Source organism: Triturus cristatus, chromosome 2_1 (assembly GCF_964204655.1).
Source record: "Triturus cristatus chromosome 2_1, aTriCri1.1, whole genome shotgun sequence".
Lineage (NCBI taxonomy): Eukaryota > Metazoa > Chordata > Amphibia > Caudata > Salamandridae > Triturus > Triturus cristatus.
The window spans coordinates 1,013,978,206-1,014,004,122 of record NC_140581.1 but is presented as its reverse complement, the minus strand read 5'-3'; the positions used below and the strand labels follow the sequence as shown (position 1 = coordinate 1,014,004,122).

At 49.5% G+C, this 25,917-nt stretch overlaps 1 protein-coding gene across 6 annotated transcripts in view; it reads left to right on the top strand.

The window, feature by feature from the left end:
* Nucleotides 1-241: 241 nt before the first annotated feature.
* The window catches only part of RIGI (RNA sensor RIG-I), a 506,425-nt gene continuing 480,749 nt past the window's right edge, over nt 242-25,917 (top strand). For 3 of the 6 annotated variants that reach the window (XR_014970727.1, XM_085634940.1, XM_085634936.1), the window contains exon 1: nt 254-793. Coding sequence is in view for 4 of the 6 variants with exons in the window: in XM_085634940.1 (XP_085491066.1) it covers nt 688-793 (106 nt within the window). In the remaining 2 variants the exon portion in view is untranslated. Of the gene's footprint in view, nt 794-25,917 lie in introns of all 6 variants that reach the window. The other 3 variants (XR_014970743.1, XM_085634939.1, XM_085634941.1) reach the window with 2 other exon arrangements.

Sequence of the window (25,917 nt, the reverse complement as noted above, 5' to 3'; positions counted from 1 at the left end):
GAGTTTGCCGCTTGAATCGGGTCTACATTTGCATGTATGAGTGGGGTACATTTTCTATTATGCAGCATATTCACAAGTATAGAATAGCCTTTTGGTTTAGCGGTTGCATCGCATCGGTGTCATTTCACCCAACACTTATACTGCCCTTGTATCTCTAAACATTGCACTGTAACTGACTCGTGTGATAAAGTTTCGGTTTCCTTTCTCGCTCCTTGACTCCGGTTTCCTGCCTACCAGCTCTACAGAAACTGCCGGAAAGGCGGAGTCTAATTATTAGATGCCTTCAGCAGTACCAGCGCCCTGGTGACAGCTGGGGCTATGGGGGGCGCTGTCGAAGTCTCTACTGAAACACTGATGGACTTGAACTAGCCCGAGGGCGAAGGGGCGGACATGTCTATAAGAACGAGGGCTCACTTTCGATTCTTTCCAGTGTGCTGAAGGAGGGTGTGAGGCCCGCAGCCACTGCCTCTACTCCAGAGTGAGCTCGCGCCCATCTCCTGGCTTACCCGATCACCACCGAGCTCGTGCCGCTCTCCACAGAGCTCGCGCCCGTCTCCTGCGAGACCCGCTCTCCACAGAGCTCGCGCCCATCTCCTGCTAGACCCGCTCTGCACATCGAGGTCTTGCACCAACTGCTTAAGAACAGTGACAGTCCGTGAGAAGTATCCCGTCCGCGCCACCTTTGCAATGTCGGAGCACCAGAAACGCAACCTGGAGAGGGTCAGCAGCTACATAGAAAAGATCGTCAAACCGAGGCATGTTCTAGGCTTCCTCACACCGTGGCTACCGCCAGGTGAGTTGCTACTGTTAGTAGGTGCATTCTGCAGCATACTTAGAAAGAGTAACAAGCATTGGCATAGCCAATAGGTCTCGCTTTTGGGACCTTCTAAGTATTTAGTTATGCAGCACAATATCCTTGGTGCAACCACATCAACTGTTGCGTGGCTAAACACTTATAAGGTCCCAAAGGCGAGACCTATTGGTGTGTGGTTGTGGGTGTGTGGTTGGGTGTATGGTTGTGTGTGTATGGTTGTGTGTGTGGTTGTGGTTGTGTGTGTGGTTGTGGTTGTGTGTGTGTTTGTAGTTGTGTGTGTGGTTGTGGTTGTGTATGGTTGTGTATTTGTGGTTGTGTGTGTGGTTGTGTGTGTGTGTATGTGGTTGTGTGTGTGTTGTGTGTGTGGTTGTGGTTGTGTGTGTGGTTGTGTGTGTGGTCATGGTTGTTTGTGTTGTGTGGTTGTGTGTGTGGTTGTGTGTGTGTGGTCGTGGTTGTGTGTGTGTGGTGGTGTGTGTGGTTGTGTGTATGTGGTTGTGGGTGTGGTTGTGTGTGGTTGTGGTTGTGTGTGTGGTTGTGGGTGTGGTTGTGTGTGTGGCTGTGGTCGTGGGTGTGGTTGTGTGGTTGTGTGTGTGGTTGTGTGTGTGTATGGTTGTGTGTGGTTGTGTGTGGTTGTGCGTGGTTGTGTGTGTGGTTGGGTATGGTTGTGTGTGTGGTTGTGTGTGTGTGGCTGTGTGTGTGGTTGTGTGTGTGGTTGTGTGTGTGGTTGTGTGTGGTTGTGTGTGTGTGTGGTTGTGCGTGTGTGGTTGTGTGTGGTTGTGGTTGTGTGTGGGGGTCATGTGTGGGGGTCGTGTGTGTGGTTGTGTGTGTGGGTGGTGGTGTGTGTGTGTGGTTGTGTGTATGTGTGGTTGTGTGTGGGGTTGTGGTTGTGTGTCTGGTTGTGTGGTTGTGGTTGTGGGTGTGACAGTAATACTAAAAGCATCTCAAAATAAAGGAACACAAAGATCGGGTTTGTGGAAAGAGAAAGCACATTGTAAGTCAAACGGGCGCAGTGTGGTTGTGGTTGTGTGTGGTTGTGTGGTTGGGTGTGGGTGTATGTGTGGTTGTGTGTGTGTGGTTGTGTGGTTGTGGTTGTGTGGTTGTGCATGTGGTTGTGTGGTTGGGTGTGGTTGTGGTTGTGTGTGTGGTTGTGGGTGTGGTTGGATGTGGTTGTGTGTGTGTGGTTGTGGTTTTGTGTGTGTGTGTGTGTGGTTGTGTGTATGGTTGTGGTTGTGTGTGTGGTTGTGTGTGTGGTTGTGGTTGTGTGTCTGGTTGTGTGGTTGTGGGTGTGACAGTAATACTAAAAGCATCTCAAAATAAAGGAACACAAACATCGGGTTTGTGGAAAGAGAAAGCACATTGTAAGTCAAACGGGCGCGGTGTGGTTGTGGTTGTGTGTGGTTGTGTGGTTGGGTGTGTGTGTGGTTGTGTGTGTGTGGTTGTGGTTGTGTGTGTGGTTGTGGGTGTGGTTGGATGTGGTTGTGTGTGTGTGGTTGTGGTTGTGTGTGTGGCTGTGGTCGTGGGCGTGGTTGTGTGGTTGTGTGTGTGGTTGTGTGTGTGTATGGTTGTGAGTGTGTATGGTTGTGTGTGGTTGTGTGTGGTGTGTGTGGTTAAGTATGGTTGTGTGTGTGGTTGTGTGTGGCTGTGTGTGTGGTTGTGGCTGTGTGTGTGGATGTGTGGTTGTGTGTGGTTGTGTGTGTGTGGTTGTGTGGTTGTGTGTGGTTGTGGTTGTGTGTGTGGTTGTGTGTGGGGGTCATGTGTGTGGTTGTGTTTAGGGGTTGTGTGTGTGGTTGTGTGTGTGGTTGTGTGTGTGTGGGTGGTGGTGTGTGTGTGGTTGTGTGTGTGGTTGTGTGTGTGGTCGTGTGTATGTGTGGTTGTGTGTGTGGTTGTGGTCGTGTGTGTCTGTGGTTGTGGTTTTGTGTGTGTGTGTGGTTGTGTGGTTGTGTGTGTGGTTGTGGTTGTGTGTGTGGTTGTGTGTCTGGTTTTGTGGTTGTGTGTGTGGTGTGTGTGGTTGTGGTTGTGTGGTTGTGTGGGTGGTTGTGTGTGTGGGTGTGCGTGTGGTTGTGTGTGGGTGTGTGTGGGGTTGTGTGTGGTTGTGTGTGGTTGTGTGGTTGTGTGTGGTTGTGTGGTTGTGGGTGTGGTTGTGTGGTTGTGGGTGTGGGTGTGTGGTTGTGTGTGGTTGTGTGTGTGGTTGTGGTTGTGTGTGTGTGGTTGTGGGTGTGTGGTTGGGTGTGTGGTTGGGTGTGTGTGGTTGGGTGTGTGGTTGTGTGTGTGGTTGTGTGTGTGGTTGTGTGTGTGGTTGTTGTGTGTGTGGTTGTGGTTGTGTGTGTGGTTGTGTGTGTGTGTGGTTGTGTGTGTGGTTGTAGTTGTGTGTGTGTTTGTGGTTGTGTGTGTGGTTGTGTGTGTGTGTGTGGTTGTGTGTGTGTGGTTGTGTGTGTGTTGTGTGTGTGGTTGTGGTTGTGTGTGTGGTTGTGTGTGTGGTCATGGTTGTGTGTGTTGTGTGTGTGGTTGTGTGTGGTTGTGGTTGTGTGTGTGTGGTTGTGTGTGTGTGGTTGTGTGTGTGTGTTGTGTGTGTGTCTTGTGGTTGTGTGTGTGGGTGTGGTTGTGGTTGTGTGTGTGTGGTCGTGGTTGTGTGTGGTGGTGTGTGTGGTTGTGTGTGTGTGGTTGTGTGTGTGGTTGTGGGTGTGGTTGTGTGTGTGTGGTTGTGTGTGTGGCTGTGGTCGTGAGTGTGGTTGTGTGTGTGGTTGTGTGTGTGTATGGTTGTGTGTGGTTGTGTGTGGTTGTGTGTGTGGTTGGGTATGGTTGTGTGTGTGGTTGTGTGTGTGTGGCTGTGTGTGTGGCTGTGTGTGTGGTTGTGTGTGTGGTTGTGTGTGGTTGTGTGTGTGTGTGGTTGTGCGTGTGGTTGTGTGTGGTTGTGGTTGTGTGTGTGGTTGTGTGTGGGGGTCATGTGTGGTTGTGTGTAGGGGTTGTGTGTGTGGTTGTGTGTGTGTGGTTCTGTGTGTGGGTGGTGGTGTGTGTGGTTGTGTGTGTGTGTGTGGTTGTGTGTATGTGTGGTTGTGTGTGTGGTTGTGGTTGTGTGTGGTTGTGGTTTTGTGTGTGTGTGTGGTTGTGTGTGTGGTTGTGTGTCTGGTTGTGGTTGTGTGTCTGGTTGTGTGGTTGTGGTTGTGGGTGTGACAGTAATACTAAAAGCATCTCAAAATAAAGGAACACAAACATCGGGTTTGTGGAAAGAGAAAGCACATTGTAAGTCAAACGGGCGCGGTGTGGTTGTGTGTGGTTGTGTCGTTGGGTGTGGGTGTTTGTGTGTGTGGTTGTGTGTGTGTGGTTGTGGTTGTGTGGTTGGGTGTGTGGTTGGGTGTGTGTGGTTGGGTGTGTGGTTGTGTGTGTGGTTGTGTGTGTGGCTGTTGTGTGTGTGGTTGTGGTTGTGTGTGTGGTTGTGGTTGTGTGGTTGTGTGTGGTTGTGTGTGTGGTTGTGTGTGTGGTTGTAGTTGTGTGTGTGGTTGTGTGTGTGTGGTTGTGTGTGTGGTTGTGGTTGAGTGTGTGGTTGTGTGTGTAGTTGTGTGTGTGGTCATGGTTGTGTGTGTTGTGTGTGTGGTTGTGTGTGTGTGTGGTTGTGGTTGTGTGTGTGTGTGGTTGTGTGTGTGTGGTTGTGTGTGTGTGTTGTGTGTGTGTCTTGTGGGTGTGGGTGTGGTTGTGGTTGTGTGTGTGTGGTCGTGGTTGTGTGTGTGGTGGTGTGTGTGGTTGTGTGTGTGTGGTTGTGTGTGTGGTTGTGGGTGTGGTTGTGTGTGGTTGTGTGTGTGTGGTTGTGTGTGTGGCTGTGGTCGTGAGTGTGGTTGTGTGTGTGGTTGTGTGTGTGTATGGTTGTGAGTGGATGTGTGTGTGGTTGGGTATGGTTGTGTGTGTGGTTGTGTGTGTGTGGCTGTGTGTGTGGCTGTGTGTGTGGTTGTGTGTGTGTGGTTGTGTGTGGTGGTGTGTGTGTGTGGTTGTGCGTGTGGTTGTGTGTGGTTGTGGTTGTGTGTGTGGTTGTGTGTGGGGGTCATGTGTGGTTGTGTGTAGGGGTTGTGTGTGTGGTTGTGTGTGTGTGGTTCTGTGTGTGGGTGGTGGTGTGTGTGTGTGTGTGGTTGTGTGTATGTGTGGTTGTGTGTGTGGTTGTGGTTGTGTGTGGTTGTGGTTTTGTGTGTGTGTGTGGTTGTGTGTGTGGTTGTGGTTGTGTGTCTGGTTGTGGTTGTGTGTCTGGGTGTGTGGTTGTGGTTGTGGGTGTGACAGTAATACTAAAAGCATCTCAAAATAAAGGAACACAAACATCGGGTTTGTGGAAAGAGAAAGCACATTGTAAGTCAAACAGGCGCGGTGTGGTTGTGTGTGGTTGTGTGTGGTTGTGTCGTTGGGTGTGGGTGTTTGTGTGTGTGGTTGTGTGTGTGTGGTTGTGGTTGTGTGGTTGTGGTTGTGTGGTTGTGCATGTGGTTGTGTGGTTGTGCGTGTGGTTGTGTGTGGTTGTGGTTGTGTGTGTGGTTGTTGTGTGTGTGGTTGTTGTGTGTGTGGTTGTGGGTGTGTGTGTGTGGTTGTGTGTATGTGTGTGGTTGTGTTTGTGTGTGTGGTTGTGCGTGTGGTTGTGTGTGGTTGTGTGTATGGTTGTGGTTGTGTGTGTGACAGTAATACTAAAAGCATCTCAAAATAAAGGAACACAAACATCGAGTTTGTGGAAAGAGAAAGCACATTGTAAGTCAAACGGGTGCAGCAAAGCATTAATACAACAACAAAACAAACAAGATCACTTAGCGAAGACTGAGTGCTGATAATGGATACACACAGCCTATCATGCTAAGAGTTTGATTGCAGCCAATGTGCACTCAAACCTGCCCCCTCCTTGTGAGTTGCACCCCATATTTCATGAGTTGTAACTGCTGCACCCACCATAGCGCTTTGAGATGTAAAGCGCTACATAGGTCTAATCGATTAACCAGTCGCCAACATGCTGTGCTTTTAAAGAGAATGTGCCAAAAGTTTCCAGCTTCCTCATCATGTCCTCATGAAAGCGCCAACGAAAAGACTCCCTGAATGGTGCAACGGACATGAAGCAGCCGCTGCGATCAGAAATAAACACTGTGAACGTTGTCCAGTTTCACAGTAACATTTCCTTAATGTTCTTTAAGTCACAAAACAGTAATACTAAAAGCATCTCAAAATAAAGGAACACAAACATCGAGTTTTTGGAAGGAGAAAGCACATTGTAAGTCAAAGGGGCGCAGCAAAGCATTAACACAACAACATGTTCTTTGATGTTTGATGTTCTTTGAACGAGAACATCAAAGGGGCGCCGCGAAAGTGACCGCGAGTGAAAGGGATCGCGGGCGCTTAATGAGCATGACGAGGTTTGCCAGCCTCTGCTCCTAAGCGCGCGCCCGCACACATGCACTGTAGCTCTAGGCTGGCCATAGGTTTGCCAGCCTCTGCTCCTAAGCGCGCGCCCGCACACATGCACTGTAGCTCTAGGCTAGCCATGGTAGCATTTTTTGAGCCTCACAAAAAGTCTCGCCAGACCAGCGCATGCGCTGGGTCAGGCGAGACCTAAAAAACATTAAAGTATTTGTGTTCCTTCCTGCACAGAAAAAATACTATACTGCCTGCAAGACAAGCACCCTTTGCTTGCATTGGCGCTAGGCAGCCAAAAGTGTGGCAGCCCAAGGCCAGAGCGAGCATACGCCATATTTTGCTAGATATGGTGCATTCCTGCCCTTTCACGCAGCACAACACAGCAAGGTATCTTGCTGTGTTGTGTTGCGTGAAGAATTTATAAATATGGCCCTTAGAGTTAATCTGTTGGATGCCGTTGGTAGTGGTGCTGTACAATTGAGTGCTGTGTTGGTATACATGATGTTGCCACTGAGTAGTGCGGTTTGCACTGTATAGTGTTTGTTCCTTGATGTTGGGGCAGAATTACTAAAAGTAGCATTCAAAGTTGCTGCTCTGCTGTTGCTTGAGAGGAAAAGAGAGGTAAAGCACCATATCTAGTAAGATATGGTTTTGCGATATGATAAGGTGTAGGGCCCCAGGAGGAATGTGGAAGAAGTACTGGAGTGAACGCAAGTCAAGGTGCTGAAGAGTAGAACAACCGATAAATTGGGGACACCGAAGCAACCACAGCCAGGTAAAGCCAGGGGAGGAGGAACAAGAGGGCAGTGCCATTTTGATCTGTGTGCGTGACAAAAGCTATGGGGGACGGACAAATGTATTTGGGTAGATATTGTGGGCCTCATTTACAAGCCAATTGGGCTGCTGGTGCTTCACTTTTTTAGACACACCGGCGGTGGCGCAGTATGCATGCTCATATTTACAAGGCTACGTAAAGTCACCCTGCGTGAATTTTCATGGCCTTATAAATACGGACCCCTTTCATGCATTACACTGAGTGAAAGGGGCGTTCCATGGGTGTTGCTGTGGGTGTTGCCACGCAACATCCATGGAACCTGACACATTCCCAGTTTTAGAAAGTGTCATAAACCTGGGAATTCGTCAGAATCCTACAGCGTAGGAGTAGCTCAACGAGGATAAATACTTTTATTTCTCCTTGTTTTTTGCTCTTTATATGTTTACTGCAGCACACATTGAAGGAGCAAAACACCATTAATGATTGTGTGTCCTTTCCTGTACAACAACAATCATCCTTTCAACACAGGCTGCCTTGCACTATGGAGCAAAGGTGTCTGTCTTGGCACAGGTGAGAAGGACAGGAATGCACCTTGTAGTTACGGCGCATTCCGGCCCTTTTATTTTGATGCACAGTAGCACAGCAGGAAGGCTTGCTGCGCTGCTGTCCATCAAAATATAGTAAATGAGGCCCCTAGTTATGATACCAGACCTCAGTTTACAGTTTGTAACAGATTGTTGGATTTAAACTTAATAAAATGAATTAAAGGAAAGAGATATGGTCCTGCTGCCATGCCTTGCCCACAAATTGGCTGCCCTGTGCCACTCACAGACTTTTGCACCATAGTTCAAAAGTGTGGATTTTTTATCTAACATAGATTTTGTGCTTGAAGGCTATCCTTCCATCACAAAATACTGTGCTTTGACACAACTTAAAACATTTCCATGTTTGCTGTACAATACAGTAAAGATTTGAAGTAGGAAAAGTTCAAAGAAATGGACATTTTTACTATACCTTAATGCCTCCTACGAGGTGGTGTCATTTTTTGGCACAAAGACTTGGCTACCATTTTTAGTAGAGAGGGCACCCAAATGCTCAAGTCCCCTGACGGACACCCTCTCACTGTTGATGTTGTGGGTGAGCAGAAGCAAATAAATCCTGACTTAAACAGAGGAACCAAGCTCCAAGTCTCCTGAAAAATGCAAAAATCATAACTCTCAATTAGGTCATGCCAGTGAGGGAGAGCCATTTTGCTATTTAACTCAGCCACATTCCAAGAAATCACCCTAAGGTGGCGGTGGACGCTAGACTGGGGGACTGTGCAACACTTGGGTTAAAGTGGCAATGGCGATGGCCAATCGGGACCTGAGGTGAACCTGAGGGCAGTGACTTATGCATTGCTCTACACCCACTGTCCTAATGTCATTAATAGGGGCGTTACGCGTGCCCAGGTCTGCTAAGGATCTATCTTCCTTTAAATAAGGCGCCGACTGGCAATCCGCAGCTACTATGCAGCTATCTATGCAAAATGGTATAGGGGCACGAGGCCTAGAATACTGGTGAGCTTCCATCATAAGTCAATCATTAGCTTCTAAACTGGAGCTGCTAACTATCTGGCTGGATGGCTGAAAATCGCACAGCTTGCTATGTTCAAAGGGTATGAAGCGCTTAAACTGGATAGAGGAGGTGTCAGGGGAGCAGGTGCAGAATTCCAGGGCAAGATCTAGATCTGTCTCTTTCAGAGTAAGTTCAATGAAATCAAATGGCTGTACAGATGAGGAACACCTTCGTGCCATGATGATATCCTCACGAATCACCGAACGGAAACCCCTGACATGACTTATCCAGTAAATTGCTTTATTAGTCAAGGAATCTTCCCCCTCATGCCCTTTCCCCATAGCAAACTTCAGTACATTTACCATATACATTTTCTGGGTAACTGGTAGGTGTGGAATTGTTTGTTGAAGCCAAGCGTTGCATGGCGGTGGTGGGGCCCGAAATGAAGATATATCTCTAATCCCAGGGCAGCCAAGGGCGCCATGAGCGGCCACTGGGTTAAATGGGTGGCTGGGTCGTTTAGGTGCGGATTCTTGCAACACTTGGGTGTATGGCACAATTGTTATGCTAGGTTGGGTGGGCCCATTGCTAGCCTGATGCAGTTTACATTGATTGCCCAGAGAAGATGTGTGGGTTTTTGGCACAGGTGCTATGTGCAGTTGGGGGGAGGACATTTTCCAGACTGAGGACTCAACTAAGGTGGTAAGGCTCTCAATCATGTATTGCATGTTCCCTATTTCAGCCCTGAATGAGCTAATAAGCTGGTATGTGTTCTGGGATTCTAAGTAGGGTGCAGATGAATTTGCATTAGATGCAGCAAGCGGCTTTTGGGGATTATTTTCCTCAGGGTCACCAGCGAGGTCCAGGAGGGGTGAAAACCTCTTTGTACAGGGGATGATGGGTTCCAACTGTGACGTAGGACTGCTAGGGGTACCTCGAGAGGTCACGGGGGAGGATGGACCCTCACTACGTGGAGCGAAGCCTCCAAATTGTGGCGGGGGATACTCTTTGATGGCTGCTTCTTGAACATTGCTGGGATTGGGGGAGGGCGAGTGGGGCTAATGGTCCCCGGAGAGGGTTGATAAGGGCAAGTACATAGGGGAACAGCTGGTTCACCGTCTAGAATGCCTTCACACTCAGTAATCAGGCTGTCTATACGGTCAATGTGCTCTAAAATGCAATTGTTCCCTGTGTTCCCTATATTCAATGATTTTCTAACTTTCTTCCCTTTCCCAGTTTGGCTCACCCTGTAATGTTCCATGGTTTTTCCCTTCCCCATCCTTATACAGCCTCAAGCAACAATTTAAAACAGACAAAAGCCATCTGCAGACTACCCCTTAGCCAGCAAAGATGCCGAGATATTATAACAAGGTGGCAATAAATAGGGACATTAACTATTCTAACGATTCCAACCCGTGGGTTCCCACAATGGTTGCCCCGTGTTTCAGAAGTCGTTTAAATTAAAAAGAAGAAAACAAAGCAAAGGCTGTCTCAGGGAGATACTTTTTTGGTTGCATAAATAATACAATCAACCAACGTCACTAACGGCAATCCATAGGGGAATCCAATGTCCCAAGATAAATCAAGGGGCAGCTCTAACTTTATTATAATCAGGGAAACACAAGAACAAGCTTTAGCCAACACCCACAGTTTGTAGAAAAGGAAGGGACAAAAGCACAGTGCCTTGAGAGTCAAGTGGCAACCTGCAGTTGATTTTTTTTTTAAACATTTTTATTAATTTTCTGGTAAGCAAACCAACAAGAAACTTGGAACAGCACACTTCCCATCATGTCTGTCAATAACATACACCATTTGGCAATACATAAGTGGATCCCAGACCAGCACAGTGCCGCATAGCCGGCAACAGTCTCTGACCCCTTCATCCCCGGAGCCTCCCCCTCAATCCGAGTCCGAAGATTCATCTTGTGACAGTGGTGGAGGGTTGCATATTTCCCCTCTGAATTTGTTCCAAGCCCCCCAAACCTTGTCCCACTTTCGGGGGCACCCCCGCCTAATAAACACAGAGCGTTCCGCAAACATTGCTGCATCCATGTCCCTACTCCATGCGGTCAGTGTTGGTCCCCTCTCCGCCCCCCATTTTTGGGCTATGTTCCTTTTAGCCGTGATGATCCCTAGTGTCACCCAGTTCTGCGCCTGCCGATTGAGGTCATTGGGCTCCTACACATTTAACAAGCATCGCCGGGGTTCAGGCACCAATGACACTCCGCACACCTGTGACATCGTCCTCATCACTCGTCTCCAGAAATCTTGGACGATTGGGCAGTCCCAGATAGTGTGGTAAAAGGTCCCCACCTCCCCGCAACCACGCAAGCAGAAGGGATGTGTTGCTCTACTCATTTTGTGCAGTAACTGTCTGGTGTAGTACGAGCGGTGCAGGATCCGAAGCTGCACCAGGCGCAGCCTTGAGGGGATACCCGCCTCTCGCGGCGAGGCCAGCGCCTCGCGCCATTCCGGGTCATCACATTCCCCTACCTCCTCTGCCCACCTCTCCCGCAGGGGCTCCATGGGGTCCGTCAGATTATTAATGAGCTTGCGGTATGTGAGGGACGTAGCCTTCTTGGGCATATACTCCGTCAGCAACCTGTCTTCCAGCGGGGATGACTCCGGAACCTCCTGCCCGGGTGTCAGATGCGACATCAGAGCGTGTTTAATCTGAGTGTATCTAAACCACTCCGAGGGAGCGAGCTCATATTGCTGCTGCAGTCGCGTGAACTGAACGATTGCCCCCCTGTGCCACATGTCGCCCACTACCGAAATGCCGATGGAATCCCAGGCGTCGAACCCTTTGCTACCCCTCAGCCGTCCCAGTTGCTTAGCATCCCACAGAGGTGTGAGTTGAGTCAGTACTCCCCGCCACCCGAGTTTTGCCTGTGCTGCGTGCCAGATAGATACCGTCTGTCGCAAAGGGCCGATCAGCTTCGGTGCCAATCGTCCATCATATAAAGGGGACAGCATACCCCTCTCACCTAGTATGTCTCTGTCTGCCCTAAACGCCGGATCAGACTGTGGCGCGTGGAGCCATTGGTTAATCACCTTCAGCTGGGATGCCCAATAATAGAGCTGGATATCCGGGAGCGCAATTCCCCCGTCGTACCACCCACGAACTAGTTTGGTTTGCGCAATGCGTGCCGGCTTGTTACCCCACAACAGGCTGGAGACTTGCGTTGCTATCGCGCGGAAGTAGGCCGGCGGCACTGGGTATGGCGTGTTTTCAAGTACATATAGGAAACGCGGCAGAGCCATCATTTTGAAGAGCGCCGCTCTCCCCAACAGAGTCAGCGGCAGCTTTCCCCAGTGAAGCACATCCCGCTTGAGGCGATCCATCGGGGGGCTTAAATTGCGCCGAAAAAACTCCGCCGGATCCAGCGTAATATGCACCCCGAGATATTTAAACGAGCCTTCCGCCACCTGGAGCGGACAACCCGTCGGCAAGCGCGGGGGGCAGCCATGCAAGACAAATAGGACCGATTTAGACCAATTTATCGTGTATCCCGACGGCCGGCCAAAAATCTCGCAAATATTAAGCAACGCCAGTATAGAGCGGCTGGGGGAGGACAGATATAGTAGCACATCATCCGCGTATAGAGAAACACGGTCCTCCCATCCGTCCGTCCACCGGAGGCCCCGTATCATGGGCTCCCAGCGTATCCACGCCGCGAGCGGCTCAAGCACCAGGGCAAAGAGCAGCGGCGATAGGGGGCAGCCCTGTCGCGTCCCCCGCGTCAGGGGGAAGTCCTCCGACCTATGCCCATTGGCCGTGACATGCGCCAGTGGGTTAGTGTATAGGAGCCTGACCCAGGCAAAAAATTTGGGTCCGAAGCCCAGATGCGATAATACCGCAAAAAGAAAGGGCCACTCAACCATGTCGAACGCCATACGGGCATCCAGGGAGAGAAGCACCGCCGGCTCCCGCACGCGTCCCGCCCGGGCCAGCACCCCGTGTAGGCGTCTCAGATTGTGGGATGTACTTCTGCCGGGCATAAAGCCGGATTGATCAGGGTGCACAATTTCAGACAGATATGGCGTCAGCCTGAGAGCCAGGAGCTTAGCAAGGATCTTGGCCTCTGCATTGATTAATGATATGGGACGGTAGGAGGTACATTGTACCGCGGGTTTACCTGGTTTCGGGATCACCACAATGGTGGCCGTACGCTGGTCTAACGGAAGCTCGCCCGCCTGCAGGCTGTGAGTAAACATATTTAGTAAGTGTGGGGGGGCAGCGTCTCGGGCAATCTTTGGTATAGCTCAACCGGTATGCCGTTGAGCCCCAACGCCCTACCGGACTGTAACGCACCAATAGCCGCCTGGAGCTCCTCCACTGTGGGCTCAGCCTCCAAGGCCTCCCGAGCCTCGGGGGACAGCGCGGGCATCTGAATATCTTTAATGTATGTTAATGCCTCCTCCATCATCATGGAGGAAGCGGAGGCATAAACCCCTCGGTAATGCTCCGCTAGGGCACGCACTATGGCGCGCGGGTCGGACGTTATCCGGCCCTCCCCAATGTCAAGCCGCGCAATCCACCGGGCACCACTGTCGCGGCGGTCAAGCCACGCCAGCAACCTCCCCGTCTTGTCCCCCACGTCGTAAACTGTATGCCGCGAGGCCTCCAAGCGTTGTCTGGTGCGCTCCGCGAGGTGCTCTCTGTACTTAATCTGCGCCAGTCGCAGGTCCCGGGAGGCCGCGGGGGACGGGTCCCGGGCGTGGCGGGCCTCCGCCGCCTGAAGCTCACGCTCCAGCGACTCCAGCTCGGCCTGCTGCCTGCGTTTGTGTTTCGTAACGGAAGCCATAGCCTGCCCTCGAACCACCGTTTTGTACGCCTCCCAGAGGACAGTAGGGGAAGACACCGGGGCGGCATTTTCTTGGAAGTAGAGGCTCGTCGCCTTCCGTATGGACTTATTAATCTCGGGGAGCCGGAGGTAACCGGGGCGCAGCGGGTAAATGCGGCGCCGCATCAAATGGTATGTCGTGTAGTGCAGGAGAATCGGGGAATGATCTGATATGCCTCACGGTCTGATTTCTACACTGTCAATGTTTTGAATACACCCCGCCGATCCCAGGAAGTAATCTATGCGGGTCTGACTATTGTGCACCCCAGAATGGTATGTGAATTGCTGCGCCGTCGGGTGATGCAGCCGCCACAAATCCGTGAGCCCGATCGCCTCCACGAAGCTCTCAAGGCGTGAAACGCCCCCGCCTCGGGGCCGAGGGGGACAGCGATCATTAAGGTCGTTCATAACCGTGTTAAAGTCACCACCCAGAATCACCTCCCCCTCCGGTAGTGCCATCAGGAAGCCACTAAGCGCTGGGAACGCCACTGCCTGTAACGCAGGCGGAATATAAACAGTCACAATGTTAAGGGGCCGGCCCTCCCATTGGGTATGGATCGCTGCAAATCGCCCCGACCCCTCCGTGTGAACACTGTGCACAATTAGATGGGACTGTCGGCGCACCAGTATGCCCACCCCCCGAGACCCGGAAGTAAACTCAGAGTGTGCCACCATCTTGTATCCCCATCTGTCTAGGGCTTTGCTAGCGGTGCCAACCAGGTGAGTTTCCTGGAGTAGGACCACTGTCGGGGCGCACCTCTTAATACCATGCAATACCAGACCCCGCTTGATTTTATCGCCTAAGCCCCGTACATTCCATGTGAGCATTGAGAGAGGTCGCACCGGGGTCAGGGTGGTCCCCGACTGTGTATCACACTGTACCCCAGCCATTACGGCGGTTGGGACGGGAAGGCTGGAGTCTCGCGGATGTGCTGCTGTAGGGCATGTGCATCACAGTGAAAGCGTGTATCATGTGTCGCAAGTGTCATTGCCAACAAAAACCAAGACCTAAAAAGAAAACCAAGAAACAATCCCCAACCCCACCCCCTCCCTGCCTCCCTGCCATACGGACCTAGAACTGCCCGCCACCCCAACTCAGCAGAGTGCTCGAACCCCATAACCCCAAACAGTACTTGCGTGCAAAGGAGCGGGAGGTCCGAGGAAGACCAGTGCCTCCCCTGTCCCAAGGTCCATAGGTTATACAGTGAAACAGCGTGTGATAGGCCACTCCAACACCGGCGGGCCCCCGGGTGCACCACATTCCAGCAGGCCGGGGCAGACCGCAGCCCAGACCTCATCCGGCAGATCCCTCCTCCATCTCACTCGCCTGCCGCTGTCGACCATCAGGATCGTCAGAGCCCCCAGACTGTCTTTTGCGCCGATCCGAACGTCCGTTACCCTTGACGCGCTGCCATCCCTCCAGCCAGTCATGCGCCTCCTCCGGCGTTTCAAAGAATTTCGTGGTCCCATCCGCCACCACTCGAAGTCGCACCGGGAACAGCATGGCATAGGGGAGCTCACACGCACGCAGCTTCTTTTTAACTTCCAGGAAGCTCCTCCGCTGCGCCGCCACTGCCGCCGTGTAGTCCGGGAAGAAGGACACAGTGGAGTTCTGGAGACGATGGGCGGCGCCACTCGCGCCGCCTGGAGAATGGCGTCCCGGTCGCGAAAGTTAAACAGGCGAGCCAGCACCGGCCTCGGAGGCGCACCCACCTTCGGCCGGCCACCAGGTACCCTATGGGCGCGCTCCACCGAGAAAAAGGCCGAGAGGCCCCTGGGCTGCAGTTTAGACTTTACCAGTTCCTCCACGTACAGGTCCATGGCCAGGTGCCCCTCACTTTTGGGAATCCCAGTTATGCGCACATTATTGCGTCGCGAGCGCCCTTCTTGGTCGTCCAACCTGGCCGCCATGCGTTTGTTCTCCGCCTCCAGTTGCGATACCTTCTGCAGGAGATAGCTGGAGTCTTTCGTTAGGGTGGCCGTCACTTGCTTCACATCCGTGACCCTGGCTGACATTTTTTGAAAGTCCGCACGAAGAAGGGACACATCCGATGAGCTTGACCCCACGGTGGACTGCACCTGCGTCAGAGCAGCCATGATGTCCTCCAGTGTCACTTTCGGCGTCTCTGGCTCCGCCGCCGCCCGCTCAGCGCGCCCCGGGCGGTCCGACAACGAGGAGGGGTCCTTGCTGTAGGCAAATTTGTCCAAATTGCTCTGCTGGCCTCCTCGGGCCCCCTTCCCGCCCATGGCCGCGTCGGGCCGCGTCGCTAGACCTGCGCTCCGTTCACCACCAGTCTGCCGCCGCGACGCAGGGCCCGGATCGGGCGTCGATAACACCAGGCCAGCAGCGGAGCCGATCCCCACCACAGGGTAGCCCCTCAGGCACAACTCGTCAGGCCAGGGCCAGTTCCGTCCATCAATTGTTTGTTGTAACGCTTTTCGCCCTAAGTGGGATGGGTATTCCCAGACGTGGGACCCGTGCTCACTACGCCACTGGAGTCAAGCTATCCTGGCTGATGACGGCTGATAGCCAGAAACCGGCCCTAGGATGCTTGATTCCGGTCCAGGGAAGACATGGCTTGGCAGTTCGGGCTGGACTGTTCCCATGAGGCACAGGGTCAAGACTGATTTGCATATGGCCATGTCTAAACTGGAGTGGTGTAGTGGGCAAAAGAACGATGGATTTAGCCCAGATCTCTTGACTGGGGGAGAATGTCTGCATTGTCAGCATTCCGTCCATCAATTGTTTGTTGTAACGCTTTTCGCCCTAAGTGGGATGGGTATTCCCAGACGTGGGACCCGTGCTCACTACGCCACTGGAGTCAAGCTATCCTGGCTGATGACGGCTGATAGCCAGAAACCGGTCCTAGGATGCTTGATTCCGGTCCAGGGAAGACATGGCTTGGCAGTTCGGGCTGGACTGTTCCCATGAGGCACAGGGTCAAGACTGATTTGCATATGGCCATGTCTAAAGTGGGGTGGTGTAGTGGGCAAAAGAACGATGGATTTAGCCCAGATCTCTTGACTGGGGGAGAATGTCTGCATTGTCAGCATTCCGTCCATCAATTGTTTGTTGTAACGCTTTTCGCCCTAAGTGGGATGGGTATTCCCAGACGTGGGATCCGTGCTCACTACGCCACTGGAGTCAAGCTATCCTGGCTGATGACGGCTGATAGCCAGAAACCGGTCCTAGGATGCTTGATTCCGGTCCAGGGAAGACATGGCTTGGCAGTTCGGGCTGGACTGTTCCCATGAGGCACAGGGTCAAGACTGATTTGCATATGGCCATGTCTAAACTGGGGTGGTGTAGTGGGCAAAAGAACGATGGATTTAGCCCAGATCTCTTGACTGGGGGAGAATGTCTGCATTGTCAGCATTCCGTCCATCAATTGTTTGTTGTAACGCAGGGCCAGTTCATCCAGCAGCTTGGGGCCCAACACCAGGCAGATCTACAGGCAGCAGCCCTACCCACCCCGACCCAGCAGAAGGGGGGGGGGCGCCTCACAGAGCCTCTTTGCCAATCGCCGGCCACCTCTGCAGCCAATTCCGAGTTTCAGCAGCCGCGCCAGGGACCAGGGCGCATCGCAGCACGTCTCCAGCCCCGCCCACAAGACGGGCCCCCAGTCCGGGCAAAAGAGTTGAATACGGGGCCGTCCGCCCCACCGCTGCTCGGAACTCACCTCCGCCGGGTTCACTGAAGCCCCGTGGGCTAGGGGAGAGCCGCTCAGGGCGCGACGAGCGCGCGACCTCGTCCGGTCTGCCCCGGGCCGGCAGCCTCCACTGAGTGGTCCGGATCGTCAGCGCTGCCCCCGGGATACTCCAACAACTCGAGGCCCCGGCCTGGTAGGCCGCAACCCTCCGGAGCTCGCCGGCTGCGTTAGGAGCTGCGGAGGGACTCAGGAGCGGGAGCAGGCGAGGTCGCTTCGCCTCCGCTCCCCGTGTCTCGAACTTGGGAGTGCTGAAAGGCACGGATAAGTAAACGGATGCGAGGGGAGTCGGCCTCACCCTCGGAGCTCACTTAGGCTGCGGCCATCGTGCTCGGCAGCAAGCCACGCCCCTCCGCAGTTGATTTTTTTTAAATGAAACCAGAAGCAAGGGGGGTAGCCCTGCCTCTTCCTGGCAATGACGGGCAAGGATGGGCACGCCCTTGGCCCGCAACGATTTTTAAAGCTTCTCCTGGTGCTGCCTGTGATGTGGGCGGTAACGGGCTACAGTGCGTGCTGGGTCTTGGAGTCCTGACCCAGTCCTCGTAGCAGTGTAGACAGCAAGGTGATGGCAGTTAAATGTGTTAGTGATTGGTGCGATTGCCGTGCACTTTCAAGCATCTTGCCCCAAAAGACTAAACAGGTCATTGGTCAGTGCCCTTTTGATAAATGTGTATTGAACCCCCACTGTCCTGGATACGTGGGGCCTAATTCACAAAGGTGAACATACACTTTTGTCCAATTTTACAATTTGTTGCAATTCACAAAGGAATTTTATGACTAGTTTCTTTATGACTACTTATCTTTTTATGTGCAGAGTCTCTGCCAAAAGTCTGGAGGGTCTGCAGTCGTAAAAATACTACTCGTAAAATTGCTTTGTGAATTGCAAAAACATAAACTTACACAAAAGTGTAAGTTTACCTTTGTTGAGTCAAGCCCTTAGGCTTCCAGTCTAAACTTTGACTTCAAGTATAAGTTTACCTTTGTGAATTGAGCTCCAAAGTGTGTAGTGCTGTGAAGTGCACCTTACTGTTGTTACCTTTCTCCCATTATCACTGCGACCCGAAAATCCTTTACCTCGGGCTCACCCAAAAGACTACTCAATCACTTGGGATGGACCTCTCTTTCCAACTAATTTTTGGATGGACTCATCCCTTTGCTTGGACGGGCGATTGGGGCTGTGGCAGCTGCCCGAACCCAACCATGCCTGCTTCCAGCACAACCCCTCTTCAAGTATGCAAAGGCATGTGGGAAAAAAGCAGGGCTACACAGAACTGCAAGTAAAGAATATTGTGGCTGCAATAACAGTACCGTCTTGAACAGTTTCACTGTAGTTGAAAGTAAAGTCTTCTAGAGACTTGAGAGTAAGTGAGATTAGTAAAACCCCAATCCCAACTCTCATTACCCTGATTATTTAGCACTGAGGGCACATAGGTACTTAAATAAATCAACCATGCTTGAAGTCAGAATCAATAGGCAGTGAAAGTTGACTGTGAAACTAATATTTCCCTGTAGATTTAAAGGTAGTGGTTAGCACTGCCAAATTTCCCTGTTTAAGATTACAATGTGTAGAATGAATGACTTTAGCTTAAGCTGCTGTGCTTCGCTATCCTGATGGTCATGTGAAAAAGACGTGTGCATGGCGTTCAGTTTTGGGTGTAACAGTAGGAGAATTCCAGGACAGCAGAAGTAAACTGACAAAATTGATACAACTGGGGTGCAATAACCTCAGTTTGTCCTTGACCCACAAAAAGGTTCATACAAAGGGATTAAGAAATTAGGTTCTACCTGTGCAATAGATACTTCAGCTGGTCAGAGAGAGCCAGAGGAATGTACTCATTATGATGTCTGTAAACATTCTTCAGACTTAAGTTGCAGCAGAATTTTTCTTCAGGCATTGTTCATAAATATTTTGATCAAATGCATTACTATTTAATATGCTGCTCTTACCAGTGTTCATTGATATGGTGACATCTCTACGTAGCCTTTGTAGATCTAAAAACAGCAATTGACCTGGTCTGCAGCGCCAAAATGTGAGAAGTCCTAGACAGAAAGAGAGTCCTAGGAAATATTCTGGATGCTCTCATAAGATTAGACACGGACAATCATGCACATATCAGATTTAGGCCTCAGATATGGGCCTAACGGGGAGCAGTCTGACTCGTTCAAATCGAGAAGGGTGATTGTAAGGACTGTGTTTTAGTTCCAACACTCTTTTCTTTGTACATCAATGATTTAGTTGAGTTTCTCAACTTCCCAAACAGCAATGCCCCCAAAATAGGCACATCTCAAATTCCCACTGTCCTATTTGCAGTTGATACCCTTCTTATCTCGAAATCCCCGGCAGACTTCCAGGTCACAATTAATCTCTTTCTAGAGTTTTGCACAGACAGAGGACTCAAACTCAACATAATCAAAACAAAATTTATGGTATTAAATTCTTATAGGGCAGTTAAACCCAAAAACCTTGCCCAAAATTCTTTTCTTGAGCAGGTCCATTATTTTGTCTATTTAGGGGTGAATCTGACTCGTAACCTTAGCTGGAGGGCCCAGATTAACTAGAGCGCATTAAAACTGCAACAAGAGACTGGTACGATCTTTACGTTGTCAAAAAGAATGAAGTCCAACAATCTTCTGCTAGCTCTAGAAATCTAAAAGGGATAAGCCAAAAGTGCCAACTTGTATGGCGCAGAACCTTGGGGCTACGCATGTGTCAATGATTTGACACTAGCGGAAAACTGGTTTTTAAGGCAGCTAACAAATCTACCCCAAAGCACTCCTTATCTCCCCGTGCTACAGTAAATGGGACTTTATGCAATTTAATATACTGTACAAATGAGACCCCTGCTGTTTTGGCATAGCTTATGGTCCGCCGAAGAATTGGGACCTTATGGGCTCCTTTTCAAGGAAACCTTAAACACTAAGGGCAGCACTATAATTCCATGGCTGGCCAATATATAAAAATGCTTTACCTGTGGTGTAGCGCCACTGGGCCCATTCACTTTGACTCAACCTGACACTACACCTCAGGTTGTTTTACTTGGTCCTCCGATGGGTTTTGAATTGTGCTGTGAGGGGTCAGATATAGGGGATCTAATCCGGTTGTCCATTGAGGACCAGTAATTGGGTAACTGACCTACAATCCTGTAATTAAATTCTTATAAATAACTCTCAAAACTATACTATACAAGTACAGGGTTATCAGAGCTAGACCAAATCTCCTGAAGAAATTTAGCTGAACTAGAATCATGCAGACCAATAACTCAGAGCTATGCAGAATAATAACATTAGGATCTGCTTTCCAGATATCTCTCAATTAGTATTCCCATCCCTCATTAATACTCAATTGGAATGCACAATCAATAATTTGATGGAAATCAAGGAGATACAGAAACAAGATTAATCTCTTGTGGGACATCAATTACCAAAGCTCTAGAAGAGTTCAGGGAGGGACATGGACCATATCAGCTCAAAAGTTCCATGAGGGGAACAAGTCCGAAAATAGCGCACACAGCATATGTGTCTGCCAAAGGAAAACCAATGGAGTCCGCAAGGAAAGAAGCAAATGATGCGTTTCTCAGTCCGCAAAAAGAGCAAGTTGTTCTGCCTACTTTCTGTCACTTCAATGTATAAAATATTTCCTCAAGTTGTGGTGTGACACCTCCTGGGTCACCTCATCTGGTGAGACCACTCAGTCCATTGATCAGTTTGTATAGGGTGAATGTCAGGCCGCATGAAGAAGACAGATAATATAGCAAAAAGGTGGTGATCATCACGTAAACTGTCGAATCATCCAGTATGTATAATTTCCGAGCAATAGTTTATTTTCAAAAGCACATGAGTGAGTTCAAGAAGACAGTTTCTCACGGCAGACGTTCCCAAAGTAACACATTTGTTGCAAGCAATTCTAGTATATGCATGGGAACTCTCTCTATGCAACATAGTTTCAGTTCACATTGTAAGTTTACAAAGCTGTTCCATGAGAACAGAATCAAGCAAAGTAAGGAAAACGCAGGCCTTAATTGAATTTGGTTGATGAAATCTAGAATATAAAATATCAGAATATACATTTTATTCATCTCCTTTGAGATCCTTATATATTTCTTTTCAACTTATTTGAACTCATAAAACATTTTAGTTCTATTGTAATTTGCATGCGCAACTATGACATATTACTGCATTTTCAAATTACCAAAGTATAAAATTATTTCAAAACATAAAATATTAATATTCTTTCTAGTAATTCTCTTTAGTACATATATCAAGGTTACTCCCTGAATGGTTCAGAGCACTTAGTTTTAGTATAAGCATGCAGCAAGCACCCTTTTCTCTTTTCCCACTTGGTGCACAATTTCACAGATTCAAAATATGGAGTTTTAGAATGAAACCTGTCAATATCACACGTAAATGTCTAAAATATGTTAAACTTCTTTAAATTCATCACACACATCATTAATTTCATATGAAAAGTTAGAAATCTTGTAACATCAAAATGTATCTCATTTACCTTTTGAATTGTTACACATTGGGTTAGCAACTGAAACAAGTTACTATGAACCTATGTTATTTACTCTTTATCTGTATGCTTTTATGATGCAGTAACTGAATCTTTCCATTTATTTGTCTCACACCATTTTTCAATGTATAGTTAGCACAGATGGGGCATGTTTGTCATTTTTCTCTCAGAAGTGTCAATATCGGTTTTATGTGTCAGCTAAAGGGATTCAGCAGTTTATCTGCTTCATCACCTGCTTGGTCTTCATTCCCTTCGAGAAACCCCAAATGAATCTGCTCTCATTCCAAAGCAGTCAATCAAAGGTAGGTGCAGGGAATACTTCTGGGCAGAAGAGATCAGGAAATGTAAATCTGATAGTCTAACCGACAAATCTCTAGATCACAAAAACATCCCAATGTATGAAACCTTTCTCTACACCTCACAGGCCCTATGCCAAGACAGCTGTACTTAAACTTCAGATATGGGACCCTTCCGATCCAAAGGTGTACATCCAGGTGTGAGGAGCAAAACCCCTGGATCAAGCTCCTTAAGTCCTGTATGCAACCTCGTCCCTGTATCTCTGCATCATTTTCTTCTCTTCTGTAGTGCTTATAAGTGGATCTTGTCCATGCCTTTTAGGAGTCAGGAAGTTTAAAGTAGCGTTAAGAATCCTAATAGTTATTATTGTGGCAAAATGTTTGCATGCCGCTATGCTTATGCGAAAATGGAACATAGCCATTTCTTCTACAACCTTGCATAAACCACCTGGCTTATAGACAGCATTGCTTTAGAGAACCATGAATTATACATAATTGCGACGTGGGGTTTGTCTAACTTCTTTGCCACAATATCATACACTTTTTTAAAATGATAATTATTTTTATTAAACATACATCGGTTCAAATAGACATTACAGAGGGTCCGCAAAGTTTTACAGTGCAATAATCACAGGAGGCAAACACATTAATCATTATATACGAAGGGAATGTCACAGGGTAAGGGGGTCATCCTGTACATCACATCTTGGTGGACCACAGGGCTCTCCTCGATATGTATTGCAGGGACCCCATACAAGGGACCACTTTCTGGGGCAGCCCCTTGCCAGGTAAACTGTCTTCTCTATGAACATACACCAATCTAGGTTTCTTTCCCAGGCTTCTAGTGTAGGAGGGTGAGCTGCTCCCCATAATTGAGCACTATCTTTCTTTGCTAGCATGAACCCTACAGTAGCCCACTGTGTCTGGTGAGTGTTTAAGTCTGTGGGTTCCCTGATGTTAAGAAGGCATTGTCGCGCCTCCGGGAGGAGGCAGACCCGCAACACCGTGTTGATAATGTAATGTAACTTAAGCCAGAAAGAACTGATCTGTGGGCACTCCCAAAGTGTGTGCATGAACCTCCCTATCTGACCGCAGCGCCGTTTACAGTCCCCATTTTCCGACCACCCCATGCATACCAATCTGGGCCCCGTAATGTATTTTCTATGGAGGATCTTAAGCTGCACCAGCCTTGGACGCGCCGGAATTGCAACCACTCTAGGGGAAGACACTGCTGTCTGCCAATTCTCATCATCCAATTCCACCCCATCCTGTATCTATTTCTCTCGCAGCAATTGGAGGGGATCAGCCATATGATTATTGTACTTGTAGTAAAGCAAGGAAATGTTTTTTTCAGGAATGTGGCCATCTAAAATCCTATCCTCCAGCGGGGAGGCTTCCGGAACGACAACCCCCTTAGGTAAAGAGGACTGGAGTGAGTGCCGGACCTGCAAGTAGCGGAAGTGTTCAGTATCTGCCAGGTCAAATTCCGTCTAGAGCGTATTAAATGATTTGACGCCTCTGCCCCCCAAACGTCTTTAATATACGTGATACCAATGAGATCCCATTTGTCAAACCCCTTCGATCTCCACAAATCACCCAGTGCCTCAGAGTCCCAAAGTGGGGTGGCCAATGTCAGTCGTTGCCTCCATGCGAGAGAACTAGTAGCGTCATGCCAAATGTGAATGGAATGTTTGGTCAGGCCAGTCAAAGTGTATCTCCTCAGCCGGGAATACAATGCTCTGCTGTAGTTACCTCCTGGGAGAAGCCACTTGTTCATGGCATAACCGGGGTCGTCTGTACGACCATATGTACTATGATTAATGGCTGCCAAATGGGCTGCCCAATACTACTTCTTGATATCCGGGAGGCTGATGCCTCCGTCGTACCAATTTAGCGTCAATTTATTCAGGGCAATTCGAGGTTTACCGTCCCACAGTAGGTCCCTCTGTAGGCCTTCAATCTCCTTAAAATAACGCATTGGAATGGGTCAAGAGTATTCTGCAGGACGTAAAGGAATCCAGGCAAGGACATAATTTTGAACAGGACGGCCCTACCTAAGAGCGAAAGGGGGAGTGATTTCCAGTTGGCTATGTCATTTTTAAACTTACGGGGGGGGGGCAGAAGGTTTTGGGCATAACGAGTCAAAGGATCTGGTGAGATCAAAATTCCCAGGTATTTAAAGCCGACGGTGATAATTTGTATTGGGCAGTGTCCGGGAGGGACGGGTGAGTCCCCCCTCAGTACAAACAAAAGGGATTTACCCCAGTTGATGTTGAACCCAGAGTATCTGCCGAACACCGCAAGAATATCTAACACTACTATGAGTGATTTCTTGGGGGAAGCCAAATAGAGCAGTATATCGTCGGCATAAAGTGAGATGCGGTCCTCCCAGCCGGGTGACCACTTCAGTCCTCGTATCATTGGGTCCCAGTGGATCCAGGCTGCAAGGGGCTCCAGAGTCAGGGCAAAAAGGAGAGGCGAAAGCGGGCAACCTTGGTGGGTCCCCCGACTAAGCCGAAACACAGCTGACAATTTATTATTAACCACCACCTGAGCCAAGGGTTCATTATACAGGAGACATACCCATTTGATGTAAGCCAGGCCAAATCCCATCTTTGCCAAAACCGCCCAGAGGTAGGGCCATTCAATGGTGTCAAACGCCATTGTTGCGTCTAGGGACACGATCACTGCTGGCTCTAGGAGGGTATGCGTTCTATCTATAACCCCATGAACTCTACGTAGATTCAAAGCAGTATTTCTGTGTGACATAAAGCCGGATTGGTCTGGATGCACTAAGCCACTAATTACTTTAACAAAGTGGGTGGCCAAGAGCTTAGCTAGGATGTTAGGCTCCGAGTTCAGAAGGGATATTGGCCGATAAGAGGCACAGTCTGTTTTGGGTTTCCCTTCTTTATGAATGATCCCTGGGCAATGTTACCACTTCCATATATTCCTCGAACATAGATTTCATGTAAGGGGAGAGTTTATCAGGCCGCAATTTGTATAACTCAATGGGGAGGCTGTTCGGGCTGAGGGCTTTCCCAGAGTTTAAGGAACGGATTGCTTGCGCTATCTCATCTGTTGTTAATTTGCTGTCCAGAAAGTCACGGTCCTCTAAGGAGAGACGAGAGAGCTTAATGTTTTGTAATAATCCCTGAGAATCTTCTTCAGTGTGCGAGGTTACCGTTGTGTAAACAGTCCGGAAATGACAAGCAAATTTGTCAACTATCTCCTGCTTATCTGTGACAGAGACATCTCCCTCCACTCTAAGCTCCGGGACCAGTCTGCTCGCCCACTCCCGTCTGTCCAGCCACGCAATGAGTTTCCCTGCTTTATCCCCCAGGTCGTAGATTCTACCAAGTCCCTCCCTACCCAGTGTTTTGACCCTGTCAGTAACTAAAGCTTTATAATCATGCTGTTTCAGGCTCAAGAGATGTAGCTTCTCTGGTGTCACCCCAGATTGCAGCTCTCTTTCTAAACTATAGATTTCAGCCTCGATGTTCAGAACCTCTTTCTGTTTTTCTTTTTTGTCCCCAGAGATTAATGATAGAGCCTGACCACAAATCACAGTCTTGAATGCTTCCCATAGATAGGGACTGGGAAGAGGAAACGGATCCCAAATTATTGGAGAAATAAACGTACATGGCTTCGATAATATTCTCATGAATTTTCGGGTTAGGAAGGTGCCAAGGATTGATTGGGGCTAATCTCCCCACTGAGCGCTGGTTAAGGACCATATGGACCCATATTGGTGAGTGATCAGAGATACCCCTAGCTAGGTGTCTGATCTCGTGTACATAAGTGATTTGTGCAGCTGGCAAAAGGCAGTAATCTAAGTGGCAGAGACTGTGGTGCGCTCCATAATGAAAGGTATGTTGTATCTGGTCTGGGTGATAAGTTCTCCACCCATCCACTAGGCCCATGGCTTTAAGAAACTCAGGCAACCAATGGGAAGAGGACCCCAGTTCCCGTGGGGGATATCGGTCCAGTGTTCCAGAGACCACTGCATTAAAGTCCCCCCTGAGGACCAAGAGGCCA